The following is a 23,443-nucleotide window of genomic DNA, read 5'->3' as shown; positions in this document are numbered from 1 at the left end:
GGGCACTAACCAAGTTAGGCAGTATGGCAGTATATAAGTGACATTTATTTTATTTTATTTATTTATTTATTTAATGCGATTTTATATAGCGCAAACTTTACCCGAAGGTGTCAGAGCGCTTTACATAAGAACCAGTTGTAAAACATAAGGACTAAGGATTACATGCGTTACATAAAATATACAAACAGAAAAAATTGCAAATGTACAAGATGTAAAGTCACACAAAGAAGAGACTAGTGATTAGAGTTATCTCTATATACATAGGGAAGGGCTACGAATGGATATACTTTAACAGTCACATAGGAATGGTAGAGAATACAAAGGTCTACTGCATATACTAGTGATTAGAGTTATCTCTATATACATAGGGAAAGGATACGAATGGATATACTCTAAGAGTCAAATAGGAATGGCAGAGTGTACAAAGGTCTACTGCAAATACTAGTGATTAGAGTTATCTCTATATACATAGGGAAGGGATACGAATGGATATACTCTAAGAGTCACATAGGAATGGTAGAGAGTACAAAGGACATTCTAAAGTGTGGGTAAACATGTATTCTTGATGCTGCGCTTGGCCGAAGACCCCAGACTAGTGTTTCCCAAACTGTGGTACGCGGACCCCCAGGGGTCCGTGACACATTCCCAGGGGGTCCGTAGGCAACAGTTTTAAAAGCACAGAAACGTTTCTTGTATAATTAGCAGCTTTCCAGCAACTATAAAAGTGTCAAGAGAATGCCAGTGATTAATGTACCTGCTGGAGAGCAAGGAGAGTTTTGTTCAGTGGCAGCTTTGATTTAACTAATGTAGCACAGATGGTTAATGTGCCTACTGCAAAGAACGTCTAACGGGCATCTTAAAAAGCAGTATTTTATGTGCCTAGGTTCGTGGTTACTGCTTTTGTCAGTTTCTTTTGTTACTGTGCACTTCATAAGTGTTAATCGTAATCTAGCAGAGGGACCCATAAACTGTCATCAAAGAGCTGCTTGCAAACTGCATGGTACCAGTTAGTAACTTAGATTTTGTCCCAGTTATACATTATCCTGATGCTGCTAAAAAGATATATTTGGGTGGAAATACATTTTAAATGTTAAAGTCAATGGTAGCCACTGTGTTATGTTCTGAATCCTGAGTTTGTGCTTTTCCAGACAAAGCACTCTTTAAACATTTTATATACACACTGATTTACATGTATGATTCAATGTCTCTATATGTGAGTGATGTAAATTGCTCTGACATCCTACAATGGTATGAGAGATGCTATAAAACAAATGAAATACATGTGACTGGGGCTATTACGTCAATATAAAATACTAAGGGGCAGATGTACGATCTGTTTTTATATGCGCGAATGGGTTCGCGAACCCGTTTGCGCATGCGAAAACCCATTGGGCCGTGTACATAGCCTATTTCGCGAGTCGCAATTTGTTTGCGACTCTTTAAATAGGTTTTGCAACTTGCTATTTGGAAGGGGCATTCCCTTCCAAATAGCGAGTCTCAAAACCATGTACAAATGTTTTGCGGTCGCAAAACAGTCACAATTACCACCTACTTCAAGTAGATGGTAATGCATTTGCAAATGGGAAGGGGTCCCCAGGGGAGCCCTTCCCCTCTGGGGACCCCTTCCTCTTTGCAAATGCATGCAAAATTATTTTTTAAGGGCAGGCAGTGGTCCTAGGGACCTCTGCCTGCCCTTAGAAAATGAAACGAAAACGTTTAATTTTCTTTTTTTTTTAAATGCATGGTAAACAAAAATCAAAAAAACTGCTTTATTTAAAAGCAGTCCGAGACATGGTGGCCTGTAGAGCCCAGCAGGCCACCATCGCTGGGAGGGCTGGCATTCCCAATGGGCTCGCAAATTAAGAGAGGCTCATTAATATTAATGAACCTCGCAATTTGTGACCCCATTGGGAATCCCAAACAGTGTTAAACACACTGTTTTACATTTCATTTAGTGACTCGCAATTTGCCACTCGCAATGTGTCACCAATTGCGAGGCGCTAAATGAAATGGTTGTACATCTGGCCCCAAAATCCTTAGTACTTTGAGTATTTGTTTTGTGTGCACACGTGTGTATTTTTTTCGAACAACTGTTTTAATGTTTGAACTTTAACTCATACAAATTGCTTGGGGGTCCCTGGCTTCCAGTGGTGACTCAATGGGGGTCCTCAGGAGTCAAAAGTTTGGGAACCACCGCCCCAGACTATTAGCCCTTAAGATGTAGATGTGCATACTGTAGGGTCAGTAGGCGTTGTTCAGTCAGGGTCATGTGTCACCAAGGCAGGTGTAGCCTGTTTAATGCTTGTTGAGGTAATGGGGGGTCGCCACTGGGATGGTGCCAGTGCGCAGGGCCCTCGCTCCACGTTAAGACCAATTCACTGCATTGGGGGCAAGATGATGTGCATACATGGAGGTGGTGGTACTAGACCCCCCCTGCCTCCTGCGGGAGGGGTGGAGATGTTATGCAATGTCACAAAGTAATTCCATCAGCTTATGTATATTTGTAAATTGGTGTATAGTATTGTGTGGTGTGGGTGTTTAATAAACGTACTCTTACTTTTATAAAGACAAGTACAGACTGGACAATCAATTATTTCGTGTTATTTTTGCGCACCTGCAAAGGACGTTTACTAGCTCACACCACCTACCTTGAGTAAGCCTCAGACTGCTCTGCAACGCTGCAAAGCACATCATGTGATATACAGATGACAAATATTTATTTTATGGGGTATTATTTTTAACACAGAGATCCTTTATTTACTTGCAGTTCATGAATTGTAATCCTTATAATATAGCACAACTAATTATAAAGGAAAGGACATGTGACTCCTACACCTTGTAACCCTCACTATCTTATGTAACACATCCTGTAAATTGATTTACACACATATGGTTTATTGTGAATGTATAATGTGTATGTGTGATTTAAAGTGCTCCAAAAGCCTGGATTAGTGGTATTTAAATAGTTATTTGTGTAAATATTAGGACAGACCAACACATCTGACACAATATAATGCAAAATAGCTTAGACTATGTTTGATGCTAATTGTTCTCATGTTCCAGGGCAAGGTTCAACTGCTCAAAATAAACATTCCAATAAAACATTAGGCTTTGAGTGGCTGAATTGCACAGTGTGAAATAGTCAAATGAGATTGGGTCTGGGCTGAGGAGGGACAGTATGCTGTCAGCCAGGGCCGACTTTAGGGCGGTGCGACCGGTGCTACTGCACCAGGCATAAAGCTCAAGTGGCGTCATTTGCCTCTGACCAAAATGCATGCACTGTCCTCTTCCATTTCCAAAACATTGTGAAAATAGAAGATGGACAAATGCGCTCACGTGGTTGCAGATGGATGTACACGGACAATAAGTATGACCCTCTGAGGATGCCTCCTCTGCCGCGGCACATGCAGCAAGCGCTGCTGCTGGGCCCAGAGTCTACCACTGTACCAGTGCTTGTGTTGTGCAACAACAGCTAGTCTAAGCAGCCGTGCACCCTTGGGCTTCTGACAACAAGCCCGAGGGCCCTCCCAGGAGCAACCCTCAGATACAGAAGAGGATCAGCACCGGCCTTCACCCGAGCGTCCATTACGGGAAATTGGGGCAAAGCTCTGTGGCTGAAAACACAGCTCTTGTCTTTTGGTATGTACAAGCCTTCCTTGTCTCGCCGTTTTTTATGCCTTTACGTTTTATTGTGAACAGTCTGCTTGTCAATGTTTTTACTTTACAGCCTGCCCCCTTTACACTGCTGTTATGATCCATACTGCCTTACTTTACAGTGGTGGACAGTCTGCCTGTGCCTATATACACTGCTCTCCTGCTACCAGAGGCCTATCAGTGTGTCATGGACCCCAGTGCAAGTAAGAAATTGGGCCCTACAGGCCAGTGGTTCCCAGCAACCCTGTGTGCTGTGTATAGTAGGCCTTCATCTCTCTTTACGCTACTCCTCTGGTGTACCGCCTACTTGTGTGTCTAAACTGCCATACCTTATATGCAGTCTATTTTTTGACCCTCTTTACGCTGCTGTGGCTTGTGCTGCTCTGGTGTGTACAGTCTGCCCCATACCAGTTTTCCGCTTCTGTCAAGGTGTGTACAGTCTGGTATGGACTTTTTTTACACCGCTTTCCATGCACATACAGTCTGCCGTCCTACAAATTCAAGTGGCTAGGATACCAGACGTGGCCTAACGCATAGAGCTTCTGACTTTGCAACTGGGCACTTAGGCTAAAGTTCCGGCGTTGGCTCACTATGCTGTGACTCTGGGCAAAGTATTTAATTTCCCCATACCTGGAAAAAACATAAATCTGACTTGTGTACTATAATATAGTGTTCACATGAAGCACTGTGATCCCCTCTGGCCAAGTTTGCACAATCTGAAAACTACAAAAGTGGATAAAATGGTGGGTGGACACCCTGGCCTAATCTGCTAATACTTTGTCTTCGTGTCTTATAGAGCATCCAATATCATTTTTTTGCATTTCATTCTAGAAGTCTCATTGGTTTAAACACCGTACAGTAGCTGTGCTTCACTTAGCCTTGCACCTGTCACTGTGTGTGCCGCACAATGCCTTTCAGCAGTGTGCGCCTATTGCATTCTGGGCACCTCTTTCTATTCCTTTACTTTTTGTGCCTCTAGTCCAAATACCTTTCTTGTTTTCAGGAATGCAGTAAATAGCATAATTACGTCTCATGTGCTCACAGCGCCGTACATCTGACTCCCTTAACAAATATTACACCAGCATTGTTTTACCGCATAACTCAAAATTAAAAAGTTTGTTGGGACGCCCACAGAGATGGTCGCACTGGGCGCCACCAACTCTAAAGCCGGCCCTGCAGAATCAGCAATCAACAAACTACCTCTTCCTTGAACTGGAAATGCAGACTGCAGACAGTGGTTGCGGTGAGGGAGAGGTGTGAAAACATTCCTGTAGCTTTTGCAGCAGAACAAAAGGGAAGGTCACAGGTCAAGTACAGGGCCATTAGCACGTCAAAGCCCTCGCGCTTTGACATACCAATGGCCCTGCCACAGACAGAAGGGGAAATACTTTCGCCCCCTCGTCCCCCCCACCCTTGTCCCCCGCGTTCCCCCACTACAAAATCTAGGGGGGGGATATGTCCCCCGCGTCCCCCACACTTCCTACGCCCATGGGTGCAATGCCCAAGTACACTGCATGTCTTTAATGTAAGTCACCCCTACAGCAGGCCTTAGAGCCCTAAGTCAGGGTGCATTATAATACATGTGAGGGCATATCTGCATGAGCAGGTAGGCCCATGTGATGCCTGGTACCATTACTTGGGCATTTCAAGCTATCAGGCAGCCATATTAGTGGTATGTTCTGGCACTGGCCTGTATGAGTTATCCAGCTACACAGTGGCTGCACTGAAAATAATAGTGTTTGGTACCAAACACCTCGTTTACAAAAATGTACACTGGTCCCAGTGTGAGAAGTTGGCCTGATATGCAGTGCTCACTATTCTAGTGATCACTATGTATCAGTCCAAACAACCCTTATTGATGATTGGTTGTAAGTCAACCTTATAGACCAGCTATCCTAGTAGCATGGATACGAGCAGTCTAAGGCTAAGACTCTAGAGGGCGTGTTAAGCCAGCTGTTTTACCATCACATATACCCCTTGAACACCAAGTGAAAGGACACCACACAAGTTGTTATGAAAATAAACGTATATTTATTTATAACACAACAACCCTGGACTCTTTATGAGGATAGGGTGCTAAGTACAATACAAAACTCTTATAAAAATACTTAAAGTCGCACAATTTACACAAATGCCCGAGGGGCACGAAAAACCATATACACAAGAAGTGGAATGCGAAATTACTAGCAGGTAAGTACTATTCTCATAGGCTTTAGAAACGCTAGGCCTACAATGCTAAACCCTTGGATTAGAAGCAGGAGGCCTGTGGACGTCGTGTGCAGAGTGGGAACTCTCACGCGTAAGGCGGGAAAAAGTCTATGGAGGCTAGTAAAGACAAAGTTACTGTTCTCGGGCGAACCCGACTAGGTGGGTCGAAAACAAGAATGGATCCGAACACTTAGAGTGTTGGACTATGCTGGAGCACCGGAGTACTCGGTTTACCTAGCCCAGGGGCTGCGGCTGCATAGGGTTCAAGTTGCGTCGGAAACCCTCGTTGACGAACCAGGAGCCTGAAGAAAGAAGTTGCTGGCAGGCGGCCAGTGAAGAAGTTCGTGGTGATCCAAGCCTGGATCAGGGAAGAAGAAGACCTGTAAGCAGAGGGGACCAAGTTCTGAATCACTAGCCATTGATTTAGGTGGGCACCAGGATGGCACCGGACGAAGTCACCTCGACCAGGTGAGTGGGCGCTGCTGGGCTCTGCAGTCTCTCGGACCAGGAGGCGTTGTCGGCGACCAGGATGGAGGTGCGAGCTGTCTCACGAAGGTGTCTGCTGTCGACGTCGCTGGACCCAGGATTGGGGCAACAAGTCTTGGCAAATGCAAGCCCACGCGGTGGACTTAAAATGGCGTCTGGAGTAGACCAGGAGGGTCCGGGGTGCTCCTCTGTTGGAGGGGAGCAAGGGCCAGTCTGGAGCAACCAGACCAGCGGTGTTTGTCGTCGCGAAGCGTCGTAAGAGGGCCACTAGTCAACGGGCAAGCGACCTGGACAACGCGGTGAGCAGCAAAGAGCAGAAGGGCCCCACGCAGATCTCGTGGATGCAGGGGGGCTGAACTTCGGTGCTGGAGCTGCTCAGGGTCGGGGCTTCTCTTACCCCAAAGCACTCAGTCGAGGGTCACTCGGTGGTCGTGCTGGACAAGCGTCGTGCAGTCTTTAAAGATGGCCGGTCCCTCGAGGTCTCGTCACACCCACGGATCACAGCTGGGCTGATGATGCAGGTTGAGGTCAGAGGTGCCAGGGAAGCCGGTTCTCGTCGTGCTGGGCAGTCTTGATCCGGAGGAGAGACTTACAGCAGACCGCGATGCTTGGTTGGTGCCTGCTGCTGCAGGGTGACTACTCCTTAGTCACAAGGGAGAAATCTTAGGAAGAGTCTTGAGTTCCTCTCGCAGAAAGTCGGTTCAGGATTCAAAGATTGATCTAATTTGGAAGGGGGCCTGCTCCTACCTTTATCCTGCAAAAGGGGGCTGGCACGCGACGAAGTCCTGCCCTATGGGTGGGACTAGGAAGGGGGGGTGGTTACACCCCTCTCCCATGCCGGGCTTTCCCCAGCTCAGGGGCTGGTGTGCCCCTGGAACTGGTTCTAGCCGGCATATGCACAGTGAGCACCGGGGTGCCACTTGCAGTCACCTTCCTCTAAAGCCCTGCCTACCTAGAATACACAAAATCCTGTCTGGGACGGTGCTGGCACCGCCCCTGGCAGGAAACCCTTTGTCCTTGCCTCCCGCGCTGGGAGGACTCCCAGCAGCAGGAGGGCAGACTTGTGTCTCGGTGGCAGCATCCATCTTGTGGAGCTGAGGCTCTGTCTGACTTTAACCGGGGTTACAGGTTACCAACATGTCGTGTCCCTCTAGAAGGGTGGAATGCTAACCCCGTCGCCAGAATTGGCGAGGGGTTAGTATTCCAATTCGTATGACACCTTACTCGACATGTTTTGATAAAGCGATACCAGTGTTGGCATATAATCGCGAGGATTATAATGCACTTAAGAGTATATGGTACGCGTTATCATGGAACAGCTATTAGGACTTGGTTCCGCAAGCTGCAAACGGGCTCAGCTCATGCCAGAGCACCATCTCACATGATTCCAAGCACTCTGCCTTCAGGATTGTTAAGGCCTGCCATAGGAGTGACTGATAGGAATATATGTGTCCATTTTGGGGTTAGATATAGGAATACTATATCTAAAGCAAAGGGTGAGTACACCACCTTGCCCCAGCTGTCAAGCAGCCAGTTGTGTCAGTTTTGGATGGCCGGCCAGGGGTGGCATAATACATGCTTCAGCCCCTGGTAGGCCCTGGGTACACCTATGACCTGGATACCTAAGGTATACTGTACAGGGACTGATAAGGTGACTCAGTATCCAATCAGATATGTACCTAGGGTACATGGAATCCGTTTTAACAGAGAGAGCAGTGGGCCTGGGGTCCTGAATAGCAGGGCCCCAGGTCAACTAAGTCAGAAAACCAGCAAAACACCAGGCAAAAAGTTGGGGGCAACCATAGTCAGGGATCTACCTTCCTACACCCAGTATCAGATTTATTGTGACGTGCACCTGGAGGACACCTTAGAGGTGCCCCCTGAAAACCTACTAGTGCTCTAGTGCAGTGGTTCCCAAACCTTTGACTCCTGAGGACCCCCATTGAGTCACCACTGGAAGCCAGGGACCCCCAAGCAATTTGTATGAGTTAAATTTCAAACATTAAAACAGTAATTCGAAAGAAATACACACGTGTGCACACAAAACAAATACTCAAAGTACTAAGGATTTTGGGGCCAGATGTACGACCATTTCATTAAGCGCCTCGCAATTGGTGACACATTGCGAGTGGCAAATTGCGAGTCACTAAATGAAATGTAAAACAGTGTGTTTCACACTGTTTGGGATTCCCAATGGGGTCACAAATTGCGAGGTTCATTAATATTAATGAGCCTCTCGCAATTTGCGAGCCCATTGGGAATGCCAGCCCTCCCAGCGATGGTGGCCTGCTGGGCTCTACAGGCCACCATGTCTCGGACTGCTTTTAAATAAAGCAGTTTTTTTGATTTTTGTTTACCATGCATTTAAAAAAAAAGAAAATTAAACGTTTTCGTTTCATTTTCTAAGGGCAGGCAGAGGTCCCTGGGACCACTGCCTGCCCTTAAAAAATAGTTTTGCATGCATTTGCAAAGGGGAAGGGGTCCCCAGAGGGGAAGGGGTCCCCTGGGGACCCCTTCCCATTTGCAAATGCATTACCATCTACTTGAAGTAGGTGGTAATTGTGACTGTTTTGCGACCGCAAAACATTTGTACATGCTTTTGAGACTCGCTATTTGGAAGGGAATGCCCCTTCCAAATAGCAAGTTGCAAAACCTATTTAAAGAGTCGCAAACAAATTGCGACTCGCGAAATAGGCTATGTACATGGCCCAATGGGTTTTCGCATGCGCAAACGGGTTCGCTAACCCGTTCGCGCATATAAAAACAGATCGTACATCTGCCCCTTAGTATTTTATATTGAAGTAATAGCCCCAGTCACATGTATTTCATTTGTTTTATAGCATCTCTCATACCATTGTAGGATGTCAGAGCAATTTACATCACTCACATATAGAGACATTGAATCATACATGTAAATCAGTCTGTATATAAAATGTTTAAAGAGTGCTTTGTCTGGAAAAGCACAAACTCAGGATTCAGAACATAACACAGTGGCTAGCATTGACTTTAACATTTAAAATGTATTTCCACCCAAATATATCTTTTTAGCAGCATCAGGATAATGTATAACTGGGACAAAATATAAGTTACTAACTGGTACCATGCAGTTTGCAAGCAGCTCTTTGATTACAGTGTATGGGTCCCTCTGCTAGATTATGATTAACACTTATGAAGTGCACAGTAACAAAAGAAACTCTGTGACAAAAGCAGTAACCACGAACCTAGGCACATAAAATACTGCTTTTTGAGATGCCCGTTAGACGTTCTTTACAGTAGGCACATTAACCCTCTGTGCTACATTAGTTAAATCAAAGCTGCCATTGAACAAAACTCTCCTTGCTCTCCAGCAGGTACATTAATCACTGGCATTCTTTTGACACTTTTATTGTTGCTGGAAAGCTGCTAATTATACAAGAAACGTTTCTGTGCTTTTAAAACTGTTGCCTACGGACCCCCTGGGAATGTGTCGCGGACCCCTGGGGGTCCGCGGACCACAGTTTGAGAAACACTACTCTAGTGTGCTGGCTGACTGGTATCATGCAGCCTGCCACCTCAGACAGGTTTCTGACTACCTGTAGGCTGCTGCTGTCTCGACAATTGCAAAGACCCAACTCGTCCAGAAGCTGTGCATCCTACTAACGTCTAGGATGACTGTCCATCACTTCAACAACCTCGCAGCATCTTCCTTTGGGTAGGGGGAGCCTCTCTCCTGCTGCTGCAAGCACCGATCGCACTTGTCCGGTACTCCGGAGCATTTGCTGCAACATTGGCTTGTTGAGTGTCCAGCCCAGACACCTCTAACACCAAAACCAACTTCAGGATCAATGAAGCCTGCACCAAGAGTGGCCCGCCTGTACTGTTTTCCTTCCCTCTCCAGGTCACCCTGCCATTGACTTTAATGCATAGTTCTGGAGGCTACCAACCCGACCAGCACATCTGCACTCGGACTTAACAGGGCAGGTAAAACCAAACTGCTGGTGGTTTCTTGGACCTTGGCCCTTAAGCACCTCAAGTCCCAAAAGGCACCCTCCAGAAACACTTGCAAGTATATGTATGCAGTGTAGGTTTCACCCATAGGGTAACATTATCGTTTTCAAGGCGCATATCTCAAAAATCTTTATTTGAGCATTTGTCTGTTTTACTGTAATAATCTTATCTCTGAAAGTACTTATCGGATTCCGATGATCTTGGTGTCTAAAGTACATAAAAATCAGTGTTCTTTTTCTAAAGTGGTTTGGATTGTCTTCTTGAATATGTGTCTCATGATCATTTGCTCTGTGTACACAAGAAATACTTAACACTACTCTCTGATAAGCCTATGCTGTTCGACCACACTACCACAAATAGAGCACTTGGGATTAATAATTTAAGCCCTGTAAATCAATAATGGTTCGTCAGTACGTTTTGCATGGTGTGCCCTTAAATTGGCATTACCACATAAAAAGTCAGCTTTCTAAAAATAATATTTATGGTCCTAGGACAACTGTGGTAAACAAAGGTACCCAATATGGCTATTGCCCAGGAACCAATGACTGCCCCAGGACCTTGAGAAAATACCTCAGAGAAACCGATTTCCAATGTACATTGGCAGAGGGGGAGATTGGAAATTGTAAGTATTTAGCTTTTTCCTTCTTTTGTGCCTTAAAACGATGAATTCATTATTTGTGACATTTCTATAGCAAAGTCAGATTTGTTCAGATCCTGCCACATAGTACTGAGGATGCAATGAGTTACAAGTGTGTCATGGGAACTAAGGAAAGCAGAGAAAATGTCTCTTGTGCCCAAATTGGATAATAAAATACAGTCATAAAGGGTGCATTGGGCTCCACACATCCCAGACTCCAGTGCCACAGCACTTGCTGCACTATTAACAACTACACTCATGTGAGGTTAAGATGCAGTGTGCTGGGTTCACCTCGTCAGTGTGTGGGTGTGTTCATGGTCAGGTTCTGTGGGGTTGTGTTCACACGTGTCTCACAAGGGTTTTATTGAGCGCGTACAGTCTGTTCCTCTTCCTCTGGTTGGTGGTTTCAGGTGGAGAGGAGCTTCATCATTTTGCAAGATCCTGGAAAGAGGGGAAAGAGGAGGAGTTGTCTTTGCTGGACTCACTACCCTGAGTCACGAGTCACTGGGTCTATAAAAACGTAGAGAAACGTTGTCTCTGCAAAGCACCAGCCAGAGAGCACAGCAGGTGAGAGGTCATATGTTGTACAGTTACCATTCCAGTAGGTAAGAGATTTGCCCTGTCTGCAGTTTATCTGAGGGAGGGCAGTGAAGGTAAGAGGCCTGCCTCTAGTATATCTGTGAGAGAGTGCTGGAGGTAAGAGATTCACCCTGTCTGTAGTGTATGCAAGAGAGGGCAGTGGAGGTAAGAGATTCACCCTGTCTGTAGTGTATCTGAGAGAGGGTAGTGGAGGTAAGAGATTCACCCTGTCTGTAGTGTATCTGAGAGAGGGTACTGAACTGAAAGTAAGAGATTCACCCTGTCTGTAGTGTATGTGAGAGAGGGTACTGAACTGAAGGTAAGAGATTCACCCTGTCTGTAGAGTATGTAAGAGAGGGCAGTGGAGGTAAGAGATTCTCCCTGTCTGTAGTGTATCTGAGAGAGGGCAGTGGAGGTAAGAGATTCACCCTGTCTGTAGTGTATCTGAGAGAGGGTACTGAACTGAAAGTAAGAGATTCGCCCTGTCTGTAGTGTATGTGAGAGAGGGTACTGGACTGAAGGTAAGAGATTCACCCTGTCTGTAGTGTATCTGAGAGAGGGCAGTGGAGGTAAGAGATTCACCCTGTCTGTAGTGTCTCTGAGAGAGGGTAGTGGAGGTAAGAGATTCACCCTGTCTGTAGTGTATCTGAGAGAGGGTACTGAACTGAAGGTAAGAGACTCACCCTGTCTGCAGTGTATCTGAGAGAGGGTACTGAACTGAAGGTAAGAGATTCACCCTGTCTGTAGTGTATGTAAGAGAAGGCAGTGGAGGTAAGAGATTCACCCTGTCTGTAGTGTATCTGAGAGAGGGCAGTGGAGGTAAGAGATTCACCCTGTCTGTAGTGTATCTGAGAGAGGGCAGTGGAGGTAAGAGATGCACCCTGTCTGTAGTGTATCTGAGAGAGGATACTGAACTGAAGTTAAGAGATTCACCCAGTGTATCTGAGAGAGGGTACTGAACTGAAGGTAAGAGATTCACCCTTTCTGTTGTGTATGTAAGAGAGGGTACTGAACTGAAGGTAAGAGATACTCGCTGTCTGTACTGTATCTGACAGAGGGCTCAGTAAGTGAGAAATATTCCTTGTCTATACTGTATCTGACAGAGGAGAGAGGAGGAACAGATGAATCCTGTCTCTAGTATATCTGAAAGAAATTCTGGCGGTAAGAGAGTCACCCTGTCTTTAGTGTATCTGAGAGAGAGCACAGCAGAAAGTCACCATGTGTGTACTGTACCTGAGAGACGGAAGTAAGGGGCGTCACAGATTCACACTGTTTATAGTGTGTCTAAGAGAGGGTATAGGAGGTAAGAGATGCATCGTCTCTGTATTGTATCTGTGAGCGAATAGAGGAAGTAAGATATTCACCATGTCTGTACTGTACGTTGGAGTAAGAGATTCACCTTGTCTGAACAGTACCTGAGAGAAGGAAGGGGGGTAAGACTTTCACCCTCTCTATAATGTGTCTAAGAGAGGGCAGAGGAGGTAAGACATTCACCCTCTGTGGACTGTAACTGAGAGAGGGTGCTAGAGGTAGGATTTTCAACCTGTCTGTACTATATCTGAGAGAGGGCAGCGGGGTAAGAGATTTACCCTGTCTGTAGTGTAACTGAGAAAGGGTACAAGAAAGGGTACAAGAGGTAAGAGATTCACCCTCTATGTACTGTGTCTGAGAAAGAGCAGAGAGGGCAATAGATTCACCCTGTATGTATTGTATCTGAGAGAGGGTACTGAAGGTAAGACATACTCTCTCTCTTGTAGAGTATCTGAGAGAGAACAGAGAAGGTAAGAGATTCACCCTGGCTGTACTGTATCTGAGCGAGGGCAGTAGTGTAAGAGATTCACCCTCTCTGTACTGTATCTGAGAGAGTGAACAGGATGTAAGAGAGTCATCCTCTCTGTACTGTATCTGAGAGAGGGTACTGAAGGTAAGAGATACTCCCTCTCTTGTAGAGTATCTGAGAGAGAAGAGAGAAGGTAAGAGATTCACCCTGTCTGTACTGTATCTGAGAGAGGGCAGTAGTGTAAGAGATTCACCCTCTCTGTACTGTATCTGAGAGAGTGAACGGGATGTAAGAGAGTCATCCTCTCTTTACTGTATCTGAGAGAGGGTACTTAAGGTAAGAGATACTCCCTCTCTTGTAGAGTATCTGGGAGAGAACAGAGAAGGTAAGAGATTCACCCTGTCTGTACTGTATCTGAGAGAGGGCAGTAGTGTAAGAGATTCACCCTCTCTGTATTGTGTCTGAGAAAGAGCAGAGAGGGCAATAGATTCACCCTGTATGTACTGTATCTGAGAGAGGGTACTGAAGGTAAGACATACTCTCTCTCTTGTAGAGTATCTGTGAGAGAACAGAGAAGGTAAGAGATTCACCCTGGCTGTACTGTATCTGAGAGAGGGCAGTAGTGTAAGAGATTCACCCTCTCTGTACTCTATCTGAGAGAGTGAACAGGATGTAAGAGAGTCATCCTCTCTGTACTGTGTCTAGGAGAGATTAGAGCAGGTAAGAGATTCACCCTGCCTGTACTGTGTCTGAGAGGGTTGTATGAGATTTCATAGAAAAAAACGATTTCATGGAATACCATTATTGAGAAAGCATTTAATCTAAATTGTTTAATGAAAATTTTCAGACTGAATGACATTTACCCTTTTTGTAGAAACCAATTCATAGAATGTCTTTTGGTAGAAATTGGCTTTCAAATGCTTAATTTGAAGTGTAATTGCAATGACTGCAGGTCTTACTTTCAGAAACGTTTTTTTGGGAGATATTTATTTCAGTGGTTTACTTCAAGGTACATTATTTCAAATTTATAAATTTTACATTGTCAAACAAGTACTTTGGATGCTTTTAATTCACCGACCTATTCAATTTACCACCCATAAACACCATCCATTGCTGGGCCCTCACAGCTCCTAAACAGCATCAACCCCTAACCCATAAAACCCTTCACCACACCCAAACTACACCTATCATTGAAGCTTGAAAGAACTATGTGCCACATAAATCCACCATCCCTGAACCACAAAATCACCCACTACCCCTAAAACCACCCACTCCTGAACCCTAAAAAAGCCTTTTGACACCTAAATCATATTCATCCCATACCCCTTAAAAAACTTCAGGACATACACACTCCACCCATCCCTGAACCCTAAAAAACCCTCACCCCCCTAAATCACCAGCCATCCAGGACCCACAGGAACTTCTCATCACCCTAAGCTACTTATCCCTGAACCCTAAAGACCTCTTTCTACCCATACCCACTAAAGCCCCTAAACACCCTTACACTGCACCCATTCCTGAAACCTAAAACAGCTCACAAACCTAAACACCACTCATCCGTGAACCCTAAAAGTCCCTCTTCTTCCCTATCGTCCATCCATCTCCGAACCCTAAAAACCCATTTCAATGCCCGAACTTCAATTATTCCTGACCCCTAAAAAGTCCTCATCACCCATAACCCCCCAAAACCCCAAAGTAGTCCTAATCCCCACCCAAGTTTAATGTAATGTCGGTCTTTTCCTTAAAACTCTTTCATTTAAACTGATTCTTTTAATTTTTGATTTCCTTAATATTGGTTTTCCATGATTGGGTTTCCTCCATGTGGTTTCTCAGTTTTTGTTGTCCATTAATTTACACACATCAGCCTGAGAGAGGTACTATATCTGATAGAGGGAAGCATGGTAAGAGATTCACCCTGTTTCTGATGGCAGGCACTCACGTGGGAGAGGTACAGGGCCCAGGGCACAGCAGGTAAGAGGCATGTCCTCTGTGCACAGTCTCTCCCTGGGACACACAGTGCACTGCATGCATACCACGCTTGCTTGTTGATCCGCCCACTGGTGCATATAATGTTCTAGACATTTATGTACAGCAGAATATGACTGGTTCAAGGAGCGCTGGCCAGGGGGTACCAGAATGACCCAGCACCCCGGTGTCCAGGGCATGACCCTGCAGTACTGCAGCATGTCAGCCCTCTGTGCACCCCCAGGGGTCAGGTTTCCATGGCTGAGGGAACAGGCTCTGTTCATCCTCTGTAATGCCCATGACAAGCCTGACGTCACCAAGAACAAATGGCGGGCAGATGGGCTGTATTGGAAAGCAGCCCTGGCCTCCCCACAGTGCGAACCCTGCCTGGCACCGGGGGCAGATGGAGATGGTGGGAGGTGGGCACGAGCATCGGACTGGTCCAGAGCCCTCCCTGTGCTTGTGGATGCTGTGGGCTGCCGGGGGTAGGTGGGGGGTCGGGCAGGCCGTCTCTAACTCTGTCTCTTGTTGTCTTTCAGCCATGGGTCCCGTGAGAGCTGCCCTCCGGTTGCTGCTGGCACTGGGCTTCTTGCAAACAGCAGCATCTTCTTTCTACGGTAAGGCCTTGTCCTGCAGCCTCTGTCCCTCTTCCCTACCAGCACCAGCCTCTCTCCTTAGTGGATCTAGAGAGACCTTCCTCGAAGGCCCAGGGCTCCCTTCGATCCTCGAGCTCAGTTGTTCTTCTTTTGATTTATGTGTGTTGTTTTATGTAATGTGAATCACGCCTTTTGGTTCCAGTGGCATCGGGGCCTGGCTGATGTATGTCTGGACTGAGCTGTTCTGCTCTGACGTACTCTGGGACCTCTGGGGCGGTGCTCAGTCAATACCGCTAGGGGGCGTGAGTCTGAGATGTTCCAACAAGCAAAGAGGTGTACACAACTAAAGAGGACAGATCGGTTGACACCAATGGATTGTGGGAATGGAGAGGGTTAATGGAGCTAACTTTGATTTATTTGGAACCGTAAATCCAGCCAGTGGTGGGCCTCTGTGGGATGGTCCGGACGGTCTTGTACACTCGAGTCCAGTTCCTCCTCAAAGTAATGTAGGAGAGAGAGGTCCAGGAAAGCAGGATAGCATATGCACATACCCAACATCAGCAGGCTACCCTTAGGATGAACAGTGGGAGCAGGCTAGCATAAGCGCATGCACAACATCAGCAGGCTACCCTTAGGATGGACAGTGGGAGCAGGCTAGCATAAGCGCATGCCCAACATCAGCAGGCTACCCTTAGGATGGACAGTGGGAGCAGGCTAGCATAAGCGCATGCCCAACATCAGCAGGCTACCCTTAGGATGGACAGTGGGAGCAGGCTAGCATAAGCGCATGCCCAACATCAGCAGGCTACCCTTAGGATGGACAGTGAGAGCAGGCTAGCATAAGCGCATGCCCAACATCAGCAGGCTACCCTTAGGATGGACAGGGAGAGCAGGCTAGCAATATCGCATACCCAACATCAGCAGGCTAGGCTTAGGATGGACAGTGAGAGCAGGCTAGCATAAGCGCATACCCAACATCAGCAGACCAGGCTTAGGATGGACAGTGAGAGCAGGTTAGCATAAGCACATACCTAACATCAGCAGGCTAGGCTTAGGACATACAGTGAGAGCAGGGTGGCATAAGCACATACCCAACATCAGCAGGCTAGGCTTAGGATGGACAGTGAGAGCAGGCTAGCAAAAGCGCATACCTAACCTCAGCAGGCTAGCCTTAGGATGGACAGTGAGATCAGGCTTGCATAAGCGCATACCCAACATCAGCAGGCCAGGCTTTGGAGGGACAGTGAGAGCAGGCTAGCATAAGCGCATACCTAACATCAGCAGGCTACCCTTAGGATGGACAGTGAGAGCAGGCTAGCATAAGCGCATACCTAACATCAGCAGGCTACCCTTAGGAAGGACAGTGAGAGCAGGCTAGCATAAGCGCATACCCAACATAAGCAGACTAATCTTAGGATGGACAGTGGAAGCAGGCTAGCATAAGCACATACCCAACATCAGCAGGCTACCCTTAGGATGAACAGTGAAAGCAGGCTAGCATAAGCGCATACCTAAAATCAGCAGGCTAGGCTTAGAATGGACAGTGAGAGCAGGCTAACATAAGCGCATACCTAAAATCAGCAGGCTAGGCTTAGGATGGACAGTGAAAGCAGGCTAGCATAAGCGCATACCCAACATAAGCAGGCTACCCTTAGGATGGACAGTGAGAGCAGGCTAGCATAAGCGCATACCCAACATCAGCAGGCTAATCTTAGGATGGACAGTGGGAGCAGGCTAGCATAAGCTAGCATAAGCTTATACCCAACTTCAGCAGGCTACCCTTAGGATGGACAGTGAGAGCAGGTTTGCATAAGCGCATACCCAACATCAGCAGGCCAGGCTTAGGATGGACAGTGGGAGCAGGCTAGCATAAGCGCATACCCAACATCAGCAGGCTAATCTTAGCATGGACAGTGGGAGCAGGCTAGCATAAGCGCATACCCAACATCAGCAAGCTACCCTTAGGTTGGACAGTGAGAGCAGGCTTGCATAAGCGCATACCCAACATCAGCAGGCCAGGCTTAGGATGGACAGGGAGAGCAGGATAACATAAGCGCATATCCAACATCAGCAGGCTAGGCTTAGGATGAAAAGTGAGAGCAGGCTAGCATACGCGCATACTCAACATCAGCAGTCTACCCTTAGGATGAACAGTGAAAGCAGTCTAGCATAAGCGCATAGCTAACATCAGCAGGCTAGCCTTAGGATGGACAGTGAGATCAGGCTTGCATAAGCGCATACCCAACATCAGCAGGCCAGGCTTCGGAGGGACAGTGAGAGCAGGCTAGCATAAGTGCATACCCAACATCAGCAGGCTAGGCTTAGGATGAACAGTGAAAGCAGGCTAGCATAAGCACATACTCAACATCAGCAGTCTACCCTTAGGATGAACAGTGACAGCAGTCTAGCTTAAGCCCATACCTAACATCAACAGGCTAGCCTTAGGATGAACAGTGAGATCAGGCTAGCATAAGCGCATACCCAACATCAGCAGGCTACCCTTAGGATGGACACTGAGAGCAGGCTTGCATAAATGCATACCCAACAACAGCAGACTAGGCTTTGGATGAACAGTGAGAGCAGGCTAGCATAAGCGCATACCCAACATCAGCCGACCAGGCTTAGGATGGACAGTGAAAGCAGGCTAGCATAAGCGATACTCAACATCAGCAGGATAGCCTTAGGATGGACAGTGAGATCAGGCTAGCATAAGTGCATACCCAAAATCAGCAGGCTACCCTTAGGATGGACAGTGAGAGCAGGCTTGCATAAGCGCATACCCAACATCAGCCGACCTGGCTTATGATGGACAGTGAGAGCAGGCTTGCATAAGCGCATACCTATCATCAGCAGGCTAGGCTTAGGATGGACAGTGAGAGCAGGCTAGCATAAGTGCATACCCAACATCAACAGGCTAGGCTTAGGATGAACAGTGAGAGCAGGCTAACTTAAGCGCATACCCAACATCAGCCGACCTGGCTTATGATGGACAGTGAGAGCAGGCTTGCATAAGCGCATACCTATCATCAGCAGGCTAGGCTTAGGATGGACAGTGAGAGCAGGCTAGCATAAGTGCATACCCAACACAAACAGGCTAGGCTTAGGATGAACAGTGAGAGCAGGCTAACTTAAGCGCATACTCAACATCAGCAGTCTACCCTTAGGATGAACTGTGAGAGCAGTCTAGCATAAGGGCATACCTAACATCAGCAGGCTAGCCTTAGGGTGGACAGTGAGATCAGGCTAGCATAAGCACATACCCAACATCAGCAGGCTACTCTTAGGATGGACAGTGAGAGCAGGCTTGCATAAGAGCATAAACGACATCAGCAGGCCAGGTTTAGGATGGACAGTGAGAGCAGGCTAACATAAGCGCATACCTAACATCAGCAGGCTAGGCTTAGGATGAACAGTGAGAGCAGGCTAGCATAAGCGCATACTCAACATCAGCAGTCTACCCTTAGGATGAACAGTGAGAGCAGTCTAGCATAAGCGCATAGCTAACATCAGCAGGCTAGCCTTAGGATGGACAGTGCGATGAGGCTAGCATAAGCGCATACCCAACATCAGCAGACTACCCTTAGGATGGACAGTGAGAGCAGGCTTGCATAAGCGCATACCCCACATCAGCAGGCTAGGCTTAGGATGGACGGTGAGAGCAGGCTACCATTAGCGCATACCTAACATCAGTAGGCTACCCTTAGGATGGACGGTGAGAGCAGGCTAGCATAAGCGCATACCTTACATCAGCAGGCTATCCTTAGGATGGACAGTGAGAGCAGCTAGCATAAGCACATACCCAACATCAGCAGGATAGCCTTAGGATGGACGATGAGAGCAGGCTAGCATAGGTGCATACCTAACATCAGCAGGCTAGGCTTAGGATGGACAGTGAGAGCAGGCTAGCATGAGCGCATACCTTACATCAGCAGGCTAGCCTTAGGATGGACAGTGAGAGCAGGCTAGCATAAGCACATACCTAACATCATCAGGTTAGGCTTAGGATGGACAGTGAGAGTAGGCTAGCATAAGCGCATATCTAACATCAGCAGGCAAGGCTTAGGATGGACAGTGAGAGCAGGCTGGCATATGTCCATACCCAACACAAGCAGGCTACCCTTAGGATGGACAGTGAGAGCAGACTAGCATAAGTGCATACCTAACATCAGCAGGCCAGGCTTAGGATGGACAGTGAGAGCAGGCTGGCATAAGCGCATACCCAACATCAGCAGGCTAGGCATAAGGAAGGACAGTGAGTGCAGGTTAGCATAAGTGCATACCCAACATCAGCAGGCTAGGCTTAGAATGGACTTTGAGAGCAGGCTAGCATAAACACATACCTAACGTCAGCAGGCTAATTTTAGGATGGACAGTGAGAGCAGACTAGCATAAGTGCATACCCAACATCAGCAGGCCAGGTTTAGGATGGACAGTGAGAGCAGGCTAGCATAAGCGCACACCCAACATCAGCAGGCTACCCTTAGGATGGACACTGAGAGCAGGCCATCCTAAGCCTAGCCTGCTGATGTTGGGTATGTGCTTATGCTAGCTTGCTCTCACTGTCCATCCTAAGTCTAGCCTGCTGATGCTGGATATGCACTTATGCTAACCCGCTCTCACTGTGTCCTACAAAGAGCACATTCTGAAGTAATGCACACAATGGCACTCTCTAGATGTGTCCTGCAAAAGCACACTCTGAAGTAATGCACACAGCAGTGCTCTCTAGGATGTGTCGTACAAAGACCACGCTCTTAAGTAATGCACACAATGGCGCTCACTAGGTGGTGCCATCCAAAGAGCACTCTCTTAAGTACTGTACACAGCGGCGCTCTCTAGGAGGCGTCGTGCAAAGAGCACGCTCTTAAGTAATGCACACAGCAGAACTCACTAGGATGCGCCGTGCAAAGAGCACTCTCTTAAGTACTGTACACAGCGGCGCTCTCTAGGAGGCGTCGTGCAAAGAGCACGCTCTTAAGTAATGCACACAGCAGAACTCCCTAGGAGGTGTTGTGCTAAGTGCACACTCTTAAGTAGTGCATACAACAGTACACCCTAGAAAGTGTTGTGGAAAGAGCACGTTCAAGTACTGCACACAGCAGTGCTCTCCAGGAGGTGTTGTGCTACGTGCACACTCTTAAGTGCTGCACACTGCAGTGCCCTCTAGAATGTGCTCTGCAAGAGCAGACTTGAGCGTTTTGCACACAGCAGGGCTCTCTAGGGTGTGTTGTGCTAAGTGCACACTCTCAAGCAATGCACACTGCAGTTCTCTCTAGGATGTGCTGTGCAAACAGCGCACTCTTAAGTAGTGCATACAGCAGTGCTCTCTAGGAGGTGTCGTGCAAAAAGCACACTGAATTGCGCGGCGCTCCCTAGGAGGTGTCACGCAAAGACCCCTGCAGTACAAGTATTGCACACAGCGGCGCTCCTTAGGAGGTGTCTCGCAAAGAGCACGCTCTTAACTAATGCGCACAGCAGTGCTCTCTAGGAGGGGACGTCAACAAGCACACTCTTAAGTAATGCACATAGCGGCGCTCTGTAGGATGTGCTGTGTTAAGTGCACACTCTTAAGTACTGCACACTGCAGTGCCCTCGAGGATTTGCTGTACTGCACACTCGCGCGACCTGCACACAGCAGTGCTCTCTAGAAGGTGTTGTACTAAGTGCACAGTCTCAAGTACTGCACACTGCAGTGCCCTCAAGCATGTGCTGTGCAAAGAGCACACTTGAACGTAAAGGTACACAGCAGTGCTCTCTAGGAGGTGTCGTGCTATAAGCACACTCTTAAGTAATACACACAGCTGTGCTCTCTAGGAGGAGCCGTGCATAGAGCACACTCGAGGGTTCTGCACACAGCAGTGCTCTCAGGGATGTATTGTGCAAGGAGCACACTCTTAGGAACCGCACACAGCAGTGCTATCTAGGAGGTATTGTGCAAAGGACACACTCTTAGGAACCGCACACGGCACTGCTCTCTAGGAGGTATTGTTCAAAGGACACACTCTTAGGAACCGCACACGGCACTGCTCTCTTGGAGGTATTGTGCAAAGGACACACTCTTAAGTATTGCACACAGCAGTACTCTCAAGGAGGTATTGTGCAAAGACCACACTCAAGTACTGCACGCAGCAAAGCTCTCTAGGAGGTATTGTGCAAAGTGCACACTCTTAAGTACTGCACACAGTAGTGCTCTCTAGAAGGTATCGTGCAAGGAGCACACTCTTAAGTACTGCACACAGCAGTGCTCTCTAGAAGGTATCGTGCAAGGAGCACACTCTTAAGTACTGCACACAGCAGTGCTCTCCATGAGGTATTGTGCAAAGAGCACACTCTTTTGTACTGCAAACAGCAGTGCTCTCCATGAGGTATTGTGCAAAGAGCACACTCTTTTGTACTGCACACAGCAATGCATCTTTGCAGGTATTAAACATAGCCCATACATTCTACAGCAGGGCCTGGCTGGAACAGATTATAAACCCGGGCACCAAAATAAGATGGATAAAATAAGTATACTCACATTTGTTTCTGAATTCAGTAAGTCCACAACAGAAAGAATGTATGTCTGACTCAAGTGATTAGAGGGATTTAGGATACTGCAGCCTGTTATAGAAAGGTCTTATGCAAAAACAACAATTGATGGACAGAATGCAGAACAATGCCATACATTCACCCCAGTACAGAGATCTGGGCCTAAATCTATCGTTTTTGTTGCTCACCATGCCATTCCGGTTTGGACCCAGCCCTATGCAAATCAGTCTTGACCCTGCGCCCAATGGGAACAGTCCAACCCGAACTGCCAGGCCAGTTCCTCCCTGGACTGGAAACAAGCATCCTAGAACCGGTTTTGGGCTGTCAGCCTTCATCAGCCAGGATAGCTTGACTCCAGTGGCATGGAGAGCACGGGACCCACATCTGGGCATACCCGTCTTACTCGGGGTGACAAATGCAAAAAGAACAATTGATGGACAGAATGCAGACCAATGTCATAAATTCTTCTCAGTACAGTGATCTGGGCCTAAATCCATCATTTTCTTTGATCACCATGCCATTCCAGTTTGCACCCAGCCATATGCAAATCAGTCTTGACCCTGCGCCCAATGGGAACAGTCCAGCCCGAACTGCCAGGCCAGGTCCTCTCTGGACTGGAAACAAGCATCCTAGGACCAGTTTCAGGCTTTCAGCCCTTATCAGACGTGGGTCCTGGGCTCACTGTGCGACTGGAATCAAGATATCCTGTCTGAAGAGGGGTGTAACCCCGAAGCTGGTCCTAGGATGCTTGTTTCTGATCCAGGGAGGACCTGGCTTGGAAGTTCAGGCTTGACTGTTCGCCTTAGGCACAGGATCAAGACTGATTTGCATATGGCCAGGTCTAAACTGGGGGGGCATGATGAGCAAAAGAATGATGGATTTAACCCATATCTCTAGACTGTCGGTGAATGCTTTGATTAGTTCTGCATTACATCCATTAATTGTGTGTCTTTTACAGAAAGGTCTTATGTCTGATTGGAAACATTTCTAGTAACAAGCATTGGCAAAGCTCTTTTTTAGTTACAA

General features: G+C 47.2%; 1 protein-coding gene across 1 annotated transcript in view; it reads left to right on the top strand.

The window, feature by feature from the left end:
* Nucleotides 1-11,490: 11,490 nt before the first annotated feature.
* LOC144822229 (myeloperoxidase-like) overlaps nt 11,491-23,443 on the top strand; it is a 187,243-nt gene continuing 175,290 nt past the window's right edge. Inside the window, exons 1-2 of the mRNA XM_078679478.1 lie at nt 11,491-11,539; nt 15,836-15,913. Of these exons, the coding sequence (XP_078535604.1) occupies nt 15,838-15,913 (76 nt within the window). The 5' untranslated portion in view covers nt 11,491-11,539; nt 15,836-15,837. The remainder of the gene's footprint in view (nt 11,540-15,835; nt 15,914-23,443) is intronic.

Source organism: Lissotriton helveticus, chromosome 3_1, assembly GCF_964261635.1.
Source record: "Lissotriton helveticus chromosome 3_1, aLisHel1.1, whole genome shotgun sequence".
Lineage (NCBI taxonomy): Eukaryota > Metazoa > Chordata > Amphibia > Caudata > Salamandridae > Lissotriton > Lissotriton helveticus.
This window is presented reverse-complemented; position numbering and strand designations above follow the sequence as displayed.